The sequence below is a fragment of the Metopolophium dirhodum genome, chromosome 3 (assembly GCF_019925205.1).
Source record: "Metopolophium dirhodum isolate CAU chromosome 3, ASM1992520v1, whole genome shotgun sequence".
In the NCBI taxonomy this organism is placed as follows: domain Eukaryota; kingdom Metazoa; phylum Arthropoda; class Insecta; order Hemiptera; family Aphididae; genus Metopolophium; species Metopolophium dirhodum.
Window position 1 is genome coordinate 38,756,991 of NC_083562.1, and position 12,388 is coordinate 38,769,378.

Sequence of the window (12,388 nt, forward strand, 5' to 3'; positions counted from 1 at the left end):
TATAATAATCGTACTCGATTGGTCGTTTTGCACGCGTCTCGTCGTTTATTTCGCATTGCGATCTTGGCAAATGTTTGCCAAGTCTTGGCTGTCGCCGGTCGTGGATGAGGGCGAGGGGGGGCGCGACGGTTTGCTTTCCGTTTCCATTATGTGCGCGTACATAAACGGACGTCATTTAAACTCGCCGCGGTATGTATATATATATATTATATAAACCGTTCTCTAATGGTTCCGGAAATTGCAAAATTCATCATCTGGAGATGCGGCCGCACGTTTGTCGGGTGCTCTGTACGCTTACTTCGGCACGTTAAGGTATATTAATATAAGTAGGTATATAGTCACGTTCAGCATTACCGCGCGGGATTTATAATAGCATATTATTATTATGCTGAGCGAAAACTGCGCTGCTATATGTGTTCACGGGAAACGGTATTTCGCGCCAATTTAATTGCTTGCAATTTGCGCCGCCGGCAGGTACATTTAAGCGCGTATACGATTTGCGACAAAATATAAAAACTCAACGAGTGTATTTTTGCGCCACCGCGTCTAGAAAACGTTAATTTTGGTAATTTGCGCCACGGCGGAAAACGAAACGGAATATTATGTAATCTGTGCCACACTTTCGACTTCAAATGTCGGAATCTAACAGCCGATATAACTTACTATACGGCAGATCGACCGATATCGCATCGGAAATACGATAATACCGACGCGTGCCGGATATAATATTGCTGTGTTCGGTTCTAAGTAGAGACGAGATCGATTACGTCGAATGTATAATAAGAAAAAGGTATCAACCGTCAAAATATCGAACAGCAGTATTGAACAGACGTATCGAGATATTATTACAGTTGGTTCGATATACGAATCGCGATGAGTGCGTTCGTTTCATCGTTTAATATTTCGCAGACAATTACCCGTTCGAATGAATTCAAACAGTAACATTTCGAACGCTAGTTGAAACCTGTTGACGTAGTCTGATTCAAAATATCAAAAAAAAAAATCGGACGACCGTTTTAATTTCTAGAAGTCGGGCTAAAACCATCTCCAGTGTCCATATTATAAACGCATACCTCCTCATTCGGACACGCCATTCTACTTGTATAATCACGATAGACGCCAAGTTTATCACATGTTCTGCTTATCCGTATAGTTTATCTGATAATATTATCTTAATAACATAGATAGTATTATACTATCGTGGAGATAATATTGCGATTGTTTATTATTTCTCCGAGATGTATGGCATTGATTCGTCGCGTATACACGTATCAAAATTGCCTATACAAGACGCCGGCTTTATACGGGGATGGTAATAAAATATTATTATAATATCTTATTTTAGTTTATGAATAATATAAAATATTATTGTAGTTTATCGCACCGGTAAAGAAATTCTGCGCCATATCCTTTGATATAGTTTTGCTTATGATTCTCGTCTCGCCAAATAAGAACAACAATAATAATTTTTAAAAAAAGCGTTTGAAAACGAAATAAGAAATCAATTTTTTCGAATCCGTTTTATATTCTTTAGGCTATTGTTACAGTCGGTTATTGATTCGCAGGTATGATATAATATTTTATTGTTTGAAAAAAAAAAAACATAATAATATTATAGCTATGTAGACGGTATGTCCCACGAGGTTTTATAAAACATTTTAAGGCGGCGGTGGGCTAATGTGATTGTATCACTCCCACAGTCCCATTCAGCTTAAAAATAGTAAATATTAGCTCTGCACTGCAATAATAAACGAAAATCGTTTTCCCCCATAGGCTGTTTTGTACCAAACAATAACAGCCGAATGTATGTATGTCGTTTAACTTTATTGGTATTTTAAATACAGTACAATAATAGTATGGTGTACATATAATATAATATATATATATATATTTATAATTTTATACTCTACAACAAGGTTAATCTATATAATATATAATACTATGGACGAGATTATGAAACGAATAAATCAATGAACAACATTAGATAGATTTACGTATTAGAGAGTTAACACTATATAATATAAAAGTTATAATATTGTGAGAGTACAGTCAAACGACGAGTATTAAGAATGTTTTATCACTAATCTTACGGGTTAGAAGGTTATATTTCGTTTTTTTTTTTTTTTAATAACATTTAATAATATACTTTTGTTTTGTTTGCATTTGATTCTAGAATCATATCACCGCCGTTTCTATATTATATTGAAAACGGTAAAATCAATATGTATTATTGTCAATAATAATATATAATATATTATGTAATAAATATATGAGAAACTATATAATAAGTATATACTATACAATCAGAATGGGTGGGTGGGTATACTACGACGTGGCAGACATATTATATTTATACGCATTTGTTACGCGATTACTTGTAAATCAAGTTTTGTAAACTCCTCGTGGATATTAAACAATATTATAGTGCCGCGTTGAAAATTTTAAAAATTCACAAAATGTTTAAATGTTATTAAAGTGCAGCATCATAACCGTGACTAGGTCGAGTATACTAATAAACAAAATAATAATGAATTTCCGGAGCGTACGAATTATATCCCTCGAGGTGGATGAAAACGGACGCTTCTGCCCACCCACCACCCACCACGTGACATCGAGTCGGACCAGCTGTTGGTTACGACTTGCGTAATAACCGTTTAGAGTAATAAATCGTAAACGCAATTATTGATTTGTAATGGATTTCCTCGGCGGTTATTTAAATATTATAATTTATCGAATTCTGACACAATGTTCAACATTTCTCGTTTGCAGGACGAATCGTCAATTTATTATAACAGTATACTCGCACTACTATCGCAACTAATTACTATCGTTTCGGCGCTCGGTGTAAACTTGTTATGGAGGTTTCGTGAATATTTCTATTGTCATTATAGTGTCGTACGGGTTAGGTTAGGAACACGGCATCGGGTAAACATTTTACAACCGGAACCACGGTATCTGGGAGATCAAAAAAAAAAAATAATTATAATAATAAAAAATAATATACAAACGATCGTCGTGACTATTTCACGTGTCGTCGTATGAAGTATTAGAGAGTTTTTGCACAATGCCGGTTGAAAATAAGGTATGAATCCGATAACGTAATTTACCAAGAGAAGCCTTTGCGCATGCGCCCCACATATCGGTACGGTTATTTGACCATCGTAATCGGTACTTTTAAACATTTTAACAGGCGCCTGGATAATATCGGTTATTATCTTATCAACATATAAAATATCTATTACAATGAAAATATAACCATAAAACATAAACCAGTTTAAAGGTTCATGGTTAGAAATTGCAATGGGATAAAATAGCTAATCGGAATAATATACAAGACATCCGATAACGCAAAAACTAAAGTTTAGATTACAACGTTATATTATATTATACTACCGTACAACTTAACCGGACGTCATTTTGACCGGAGTGTTCAACCGGCGCTGTGCAAAAATTCTCTATATTATATAATAATATATATATATATATAACGTTACAATATTATGTCGGCGGGGTATAATATATTATGCTGTCTGCTGGGGGGGGGGGGGTGGGGGGGACGAAAACACGAGTGCAGTCTACTGTGTCCGCTGAGTCTCGTTCCTGGACACGCACGTCGGTATGGAATTGGACCATTTTCCGTGTTTGAGGCACCGCAGCACGGGGGCGCCTTTGATCTTCAAGTTCTCGTCGCAGCTGAAAGTGATCACGTCGCCGATCGCGTAGTAAAACTTGACGGTGGACATGCGGCCCCGGATCACAGTGCCCGGGTACGGGCAGGCTTGAACACCTGCGAACACGAGGCAATACAGTCGGCCGGTTCGGGCACCGGGTGCGAGAAGAGCGACTTCGAAATCGTTATTGAAAAGCGGACGCGGACGAACGAACGTGCGGCCACCGAGGCGTATATAACGTATGAGGCGGGCACTACGCGTTGATAAATAATATTATATTATTTTTATCGGGTGCCGAGAAAACAATTGTGCCGAAAACAAGTCGACCTTACAGAGGTGTACGTGCAGCAATCGATTTGGGCTAAAGTATATTATGATTTTTAAATTTATATTAGGATACTCATTTTTTAGGTAGCTATATAATTTATATTTTCGTATGCATACGACTGCAATTTAAACAATTTTTGAGTTAAGATATTACGTTACTTGTATTTTATTACACCTACTTTAAAATACGTAATATAATAATTTGTGGTCATTTTTCAGTCAAATCTGTTTGAAATTTAAACGTTTTAAACATTTTATTAATATAACCTATACCGTATGTAAAATAATATATTATTAGAAATAAGACACAATTCCGATTAATATATGCACATTATACAACGTGATATTTAAACTAATATGATTTAAATTACGTATTGTATTAGAAGAAAAGAAAGTTGACGTATAATTATTTTCATTTCTGCATGGGGTGTATTATTTAAAAATGGATATGTGTCCACTCAATATTAGATGATATATATTATCACGACGGTACCAATATTAATGAACAATGCAAACATACGTATCGTCGGAAGTGAACGCGTTACTAAAAGATTTGATATTATGTTGGGTGATAAGCCTCTCGTCTCGAACCAGATAATATAATATAATATTTTAGAAAATAACAAGACGTTTGTAGTTATTTTTTTTTTAAATGTCGAAGAACATTGATAAACATTTCTATGATTATCATTGTTTGTTTCTTAAAGTTTAAAAAAAAAAATTTAACTTCTATTTACTGAAGTACCATTATAATATGTGGTTCACGACAAAATTAACGGTTATCGCCGTGTATGTGTGACGTGTGTATATTATATTATGTTTTAAAACTAACCGAATCTTAATCATATAAGTCATAACTCATAAATATTATATCAAGTTTGATTTTTGACATTATTCGATAAGACGCCTCCGCATGTCGGCCACCCCTGGATTTGGCGGACGGGAGTTAATAAATTACAATATTTTGGCCAGGAGATCCGTCGTGACGTATTCCAGGACGCTTCGGGCGGCATTCGTTCGAAGTCGCTATACATGCACACTCTACCCGCCCCACTTACAGATTGGCATTGGCGCTGACCACTCTCCGTTGTCCCCACAAACCAGCTTGGGCTGACCGTCCAACACGTAGTACGGTTCGCAGCTGATGGACACGTGTTCGCCGGGCCTGTACGAGTTTTGCGAGACGGCCGCGTAACCGTGCGGCGGGTCCCCTGGCCAGGGACAAGTGACCGCTACAACATATCAATACTACACTTAGGGCCCGAGATCAAAAAGGGGTGGTTGGTTGTGGTGGTGGTGGTGTCGGGGAGGGGATCAGTTTTTCGAAGTCACTGAGTACCCGCAAAAACGCGATAGCCTCCCCTTCTATATAGTTTTGCAATAATAATAATAATAATATATCGTGTCAAATCTGTAATATAATATATTATACCTGCGCACGTGGGGAACGGCTGTTCCCATTCGCCGGTTGACAGGCACGTCGAGTGTGTGGGCCCGTCGAGTCCGAACCCTTGCATGCAGCTAAACATTATTTCACCACCCACTTGGCGGCTGAGCACGGCTATCCGTAGGTTCGGGTCGGTTAGGTTATCGATCTTTTCGCACTCGATGACTATCGAAAATAAAAAATAAAATATAAGGTCGGAATAATAATGTTTTTCGACTATCCGCTATGTAAATATTACGTATAGTTTTTAAAGCATGCTATAAACTATAGTTATATATTATACTCATAATAAATATTATATTTCATTTTGTGGAAAAGTTTTTTTTAGTTTTATCCGTATATTATATGTATAATATACAGTTATAACACATAATATAATACTACTATAGTAGTCTATAAACTTACTCTCACATGCGGGGATCGGATCGCTCCAGTTACCCGAAGGCAAACAGACGATTTCGGAGGCCCCGATCAGATTGTTGCCTCTGGCGCAAGAAAACTTAACGCGAGTGTTTAGTTTTGTGTTTTGCGAACCAATGATCAAACTTCGTTTCGACGGTATAGACGGACAGTGCACGGCTATAATATTCGTTAAGTATACATATATATATATATATATATATATATATATTACAATAATATTATTTAATTACATATTTTGTAAGACAACCGTTATCGTCATTACTGCAGTTATTATATACAATATGATTATTTCATTGTCGAGTGTGAATTAAACAATATTGAAGAATACGAACCTTTTACGATTATTTCGACCGAATGAGTGTGCCTTGTGGGGGTGATGCAAGAAAACAGCCCGGAGTCGTCTCTGCTCGCGTGATAGATACTCAACCGATACTCCAGGTCCGGGTCTCGGCCAGGGTCGGTTGTCCATCCCTCGGGATACTTTCTGCAACACCGACGTAATGAAATTACGTATACTCAAATCAAAAACAAAGTAAAACCACAGGTACGTTACCGGAACGAATGACTGACATTCCATTTCGGAGTGCCGAACCGTTTAATCCACAAACACTCCATGTGCAAAATCGTTCCCGGGTAGACGACCAATCGTCCTTCGTTACTCTGCGCAATTGGTCCTAGTTGATGGCGAAACAGTATTGTTGGCGGTTTTTCCACTTTAAACGGTACAAACGAATTAATATGCGTAGACGACTTTTAAAGTCTGACATATTTTACAAAAACAATAACGTGTTAACCGAACGAGTTTTAATTTTTCGCAATAATATATGAAAATAATTAATATTACTATTATATTTATAACTCTAATAGATCATAAGATCTTAATTTAAATAATATTTTGTATCTATTAATATATATAATCTATAAATTGTGATGTATCTATTTTGTTGATGATTTTATAAATTAAATTATTTTTCTTATTAACATAATAACATTTAACACTTTAAAAGTAAATGTATGCATTAATTGAAAATAGTAAAAGGTTAATAGTTTAAGATTAAAAATCAACTTTTTAGTTTAAATATTGTCAATTAAATAATTGTAATAATAAATTCTGAATATTTTACTATAGAAAAATCTCAGGAAGTGTAAGAGCCAACACAAGGAGCAAAATAAATAAATAATATGTCCACATTTTTACAACATACGTGCATAATCGTTTTCCTGGTTGAGCCCAAAACAAACCGGACGTTGTCCGGACCATTCACCATTCGAACACACCCGCCTGTTGGATCCTTCCATTGCGTATTTTCCAATGTCTGAGCATCGGGACACCTAAACCGAGCACACCGCGAAATCATACTCACATACGTGCGACAAATAACTTGCATTATCATAAAATAATTAATAATAACATATTATGCAATGTTTGCCAGTTTGTGTTATTACAAGTCGTAAATATTACCAAAGCCGTTCCTGCGTTAAACTCGGTCAGCTCGTTCGTGATCATCGTGTCACTTATAAACGTCACCACGTTGGGCTCGCTGTTCCGAAACATGCAAGTGGTGTTGTCCAAAGTGGAGTTCATGGTTTCGACGGGTTTCGCTGAAATTTAATGTCAATATACGTCCGCCCTCACGGCTAAATTATAAACTAACAACGACTCACTGCAATTCAACGACCGGCCAATCCAGTTGCCGTCCTCGCATCGTATACGCCACGTGACCTTTTCGTCTATAATGTTTCCGATACAATTAAACGTCACTTCTGTCCCGTCGGGAAAACTAAAGATAAATATACAATTTATCACAAATTGAAAGTAACTATATTGCATGCCATTTTTATAATAAGTTGTGGGGAGCACTAACCTCTTTTCCGCGTCTTTTAACAGTTCTCCGTTTCGAAACACCATTGATCCGTGGACCGATTCTGGGGGTCCGCAAGATCCTCGAAGCCCGGACAAAAGATCAATGGTGCCTAATTCGCTTTTTTTCAAAATATCCGCACCGGTAATGAATAATCCACCATCTGGAAATACATTTGTATAACCATTATTTTCTTATTTACAAAACTTGTAAGTACTATATAATACATTATTTCATATATAATATTTTATTTGAAATAAATTTGAAATTACCTCTTTTACAAGAAGGTACTTTAGGAACTAATCGGCCTAATACACATTCGATGGAAACTGATGTAGTTTTTATGAACTCTGGATCGCATTGGAAGGTAACGAATGATCCATTAGCTATGGTAAGGCCTGCTCTATATCCAAGTAAGTATTGGCCATGAGTTATAGCCGGTAACTCACATGGAGCTGAAATCAAATGTTTAATGATGACTTAAATTGATTTTTAAATTATAATATTGCACAACTATAATCTATTCAACAATTAGGTAACAATAAAAATTTCCTTTTTCACCACTAATATTGTAAGCATCTCACTAATATTTATCTTTATCTCTCTCTCTCTCTATATATATATATATATATATTAATCCTATTACTATACACTGTTTCTTATTACTAAGTACTGTACAAAATCATATTATATTAGTGTATACTAAAACATCAAACATTAACCTTTTATTTAATTAAAATAAATAATTGTGTTACCAGGAGTGCACTCGGAAATAGTTCCAACATCCCAGTCGCCCTTTCTGCATTCCATTCTCGAAGGGCCTTTTAAGTTAAACCCAGAAAAACATGTAATAGTTACGATTTCACCATCCATGAACTCAGTGCTTTCCGTTACATTTAAATACGTAGGTTCCACTTTACTGTAAAAACCATTTGCCGAGTATGGTATTAAGCAAGGTTCTGTAAATGAAATTAAAATAGTTATAAATTATACAAGTATATTAAGAAAAAGTTAATTACTCTTACTAAGTTTGCAGTCAGGTTTTGCTGGCTTCCATCGAGTTCTCCAGCATTTGGCTGTTCCATTAACCACGTTAGGTTGGTACCCATGATCACATGACACTTTGAGTACGGTTCCATGTGAATGGGTTACATTAGCATGCTTTCCTTGTCTCACAACTTCTATATGTACACTAGAACTATTTGTTAGAGGTTCACAAGGACCAACTGTGAATCAAAACCAAAAAAGTATATATTGTATTACATACTGGTATAATATGATAACTAAACTTATAGAATCCGAACTTAATGACACAAACACGTTAAAATTGTTCTTATAAAAAGCCAAACTTAAAAAAAACTATGATTTATTTTCATTAATTTAGAAAAAATCTTTTTAATATTACTGTATTTTAACAATAGTATAGTTTAAATATATAGGTATGTATAATATTAAAATATATCTAACTATGATATTTCTTTCATAGTAAAAATTATATTTGAATTGTTGAACGACATATTTTTAGTGCTTTATTCACTACTAAAAATAGTATAAAACATACGATCGCGGTGTAGCATTTATGAAACATTGGTAATTGACCATGGCCGTCGACTGATAAACTCACTGTAGTGTATAGATAACATAAGTAATAGAGATAGTAAACAAAACAATTGTTTATGAAACGCATATACATTTATCGAAATGATGTTTTGAAATGAAATTTTTATTTTAGTTAACTGTATACAAAACTCTTGCATAATGTGCACTTTAAATTATTAAAATACCATATATATGTAACGGTTTGAATATAAAACTATCTGTTGTATGAATAACATCTTTTTTACTAAGAAAGCATTGTCCAATCAAACAAAATTAAAAATGCATTGAAATCCTGGTCTTAATTTAATAACAATAATATATTTTAATATATATTTTTTAATCTGTATGTATAGTATTTCATACGAAATATAAAACCTACCTTTTCTTTTTCCATGTTTGCCTTTGCCTTTAGCGCCTTTGTGCGGTGCTTTTTCTCCGTCGATCGTAGAGTTACCATCTTCAGTGTCATAATCTTTGAATGATAAATCCCCAGATTCCCGACCTCTGGACCCTCTATTTACTCCCGGATTTTTGGCCGTTTGATCTTTATTAGAAGTCTGTTTGGCTTTCATTACTTGTTGATTTTGTGCTGATAACGCACGTTTACTTCTTTTCCACCAAGCTTTTATAGAGGTTATTAATTTGCCAATCTGATAAAAACCAGGTTTTTCCGTAATCAGTTCATTCGTATTGATATCAGTGCTATTCTTAATAGATCTACTGAGTCTGAGTTTTGGATGTATTGATGGTACGCACCTAAAACGAGAATAGTACAAATATATTTTGAAATAATAATTAATAATATATTGTACATTAAATTGCGTTTCTAAGCATATTTTTTAGATCGTTTTTGGTAGATTAAAAACAATCATCGTGTGTATTTCATGAGGATATTATGGTTATTATTATAATTTTACTTTGGCAGATATCCGGGGCTCCATTTTCCTCCGATACAGGTTGCACCTACAGGTCCTGATTCGATTACGTATTCTCGATCACATTCGAACGAGATTTGCTTGTTGTTTTTTATCTTACGAACATATGGTCTATAGTCGTAAACACCCATACTTCCCACCAATAACACTTTACCGTGATCTATATATCCAGGGAAAGTGCAATAAACTGGAAAAATAATAATAATGTATTTCACGGTCCGGTGCCAGAAATTAACGGTCGTATTAATCAAATGTTAAATACCTTCGTCGCATTTTGGAGTTTCTCCGGACCAATTTCCGTACCGGCATTCTGTGTACCGGTCCCCCACTAGTGAGTAGCCATCTCGACATGAGAACTTTGCCTTGGCACCGTGACCCATTCGTGGTGCCAGAACTATGCCGTTTTTTGGAATCAGTGGTAGTCGTTTGCAATGAGCTGAAAAAAACATAATTTCAATCTTTTAATGAGCTCAATAATTATTCTGGTCCCATTTAATTGTTTGTCCGTAGATCAAGGTGTAACGTGATAAATCGAGAGCTTATAAATTATATACAAAATGTTTGTTTAACGCTTAACGATATACGTCTACTTAATGCGAACGTACAAATAATTAATATGGTAAAATAATATAGTTTATAAGTTGCCTTTTAGTCAAATAAATAATAAATGACAGGTAGGTTTTGATTTTACAAAACGATTAGCCTGAAAAAACGCACAATTTAAATAGGGGGGAGGGGCATAAGTATGAAAAGTTAAAATTTTTAACAATTAAAATTGGTGAGGGTCTATGATAAATTTGATCGATTTTTTTTTTAAACACCGAAATAAGAAAGAAGAAAAAAAGGTGGGTAAGTGGATGTCGCTCTGCTGTACAGTAGGCTACAAGTGGGTCACTGTAATGTTAAATTTGAATTCAATGATATAATATCATTGTATAAGAAAAACGATTCTGAGCAAAAACGGTCAGTCAGCCTATGATATTACCAAGTATATTTGATGATATTATTGTGAATAAAGTAGTTTATATATAACCTATTTACGTGGAGCCTTGTTTTCAATTTTCAATCCTTAGCTATAAAAGTTGAACATTTTATAAATTAAAAAAAAAATTGAGCTTATGTATTTTTAATATTTTTCAACTGCTATTAGAATAATATATATCAGGAGCCTTATATTAAATTTTCACGCTTTTTTATCTAACAAATAAAATTGTATTTATATTTATAATAAAAAAAAAACTAAAAAAATTGAAAACTGACTATGTCCGTAAACAGCTCAAAAAGAGTCAAATTATTTTCAAAATTTTATCGTGTATAGAAAATGCTAATACAAACATTCAGTGAAATTTTCAAGTATCTACAGTCATACGTTTTTTAATTACAACAAAATAAGAAAATCGTTACACGAGAAATCGAGTGAATATCAAATGTTGTAAAAATATAAATTTCAAACGCTCATAAAAATTTAATTTGACTTTCTTGTAGACATTTTTTTTTTATTTGATAAAGGTAGACAAACTTATGGACAATCTTGTATTACATTTTCAAATCTTAGATTTAAAAAGAAAAATTTTTATGAATTCTCAACTCAAAATAATTTGCTAATTTTCGTGATTTTTCCGTATTTTGTCAAGATTTGAACTTTAAATGCTTATAGATAAAAGCTGTGACCAAGGATTTTTAATTTTTTTCATCTGCCTTTGAAACAATAACCTAGGAGCCTTCTAATAAATTTTCAAGTTTTGTTACCCAACAGATAAAATTTTATTGATATTTATAGAAAAAAAAACTAAAAAAATTGAAAACTGACAATGGCCGTAAACAGCTCAAAATAAGTCAAAATATTTGGAAAATGTTAAGGTGTATAGAAAATGTTAATATAAACATCATTCAGTCAAAATTTCATGTACCTACAGTCATTTGTTTTAGAATTGCACCAAAAACCAAAATCGATTTTCTCGAAAACAGATTTTGCGTAAAAATTCCCGTTTTTCCTTAATTTTTCTTTTGTTTTTCACGTCGCGTTTGAAAATTACTCAGAAATTTTTACTTTTGACCCCCCAAAGTACCAACTAGATTCATTTTTCTATCAGAAAAGTTACAGTTGAAGAGAACCCAAGCACT

The 12,388-nt window shown here is 34.1% G+C and overlaps 1 protein-coding gene across 2 annotated transcripts in view; it reads right to left on the minus strand.

Annotated features, from left to right (window-relative positions):
• Positions 1-2,111: 2,111 nt before the first annotated feature.
• Positions 2,112-12,388, minus strand: part of LOC132941043 (sushi, von Willebrand factor type A, EGF and pentraxin domain-containing protein 1) — a 93,655-nt gene continuing 83,378 nt past the window's right edge. For both annotated transcript variants that reach the window (XM_061008890.1, XM_061008891.1), the window contains exons 10-25: positions 10,527-10,700; positions 10,247-10,451; positions 9,709-10,085; positions 8,756-8,956; positions 8,486-8,689; positions 8,003-8,185; positions 7,734-7,893; positions 7,534-7,649; positions 7,331-7,470; positions 7,074-7,200; positions 6,422-6,581; positions 6,201-6,352; positions 5,851-6,024; positions 5,431-5,610; positions 5,057-5,230; positions 2,112-3,787 (exon numbers count right to left, since the gene is read on the minus strand). In XM_061008890.1, the coding sequence (XP_060864873.1) occupies positions 3,576-3,787; positions 5,057-5,230; positions 5,431-5,610; positions 5,851-6,024; positions 6,201-6,352; positions 6,422-6,581; positions 7,074-7,200; positions 7,331-7,470; positions 7,534-7,649; positions 7,734-7,893; positions 8,003-8,185; positions 8,486-8,689; positions 8,756-8,956; positions 9,709-10,085; positions 10,247-10,451; positions 10,527-10,700 (2,939 nt within the window). In that variant the 3' untranslated portion in view covers positions 2,112-3,575. The remainder of the gene's footprint in view (positions 3,788-5,056; positions 5,231-5,430; positions 5,611-5,850; positions 6,025-6,200; positions 6,353-6,421; positions 6,582-7,073; positions 7,201-7,330; positions 7,471-7,533; positions 7,650-7,733; positions 7,894-8,002; positions 8,186-8,485; positions 8,690-8,755; positions 8,957-9,708; positions 10,086-10,246; positions 10,452-10,526; positions 10,701-12,388) is intronic.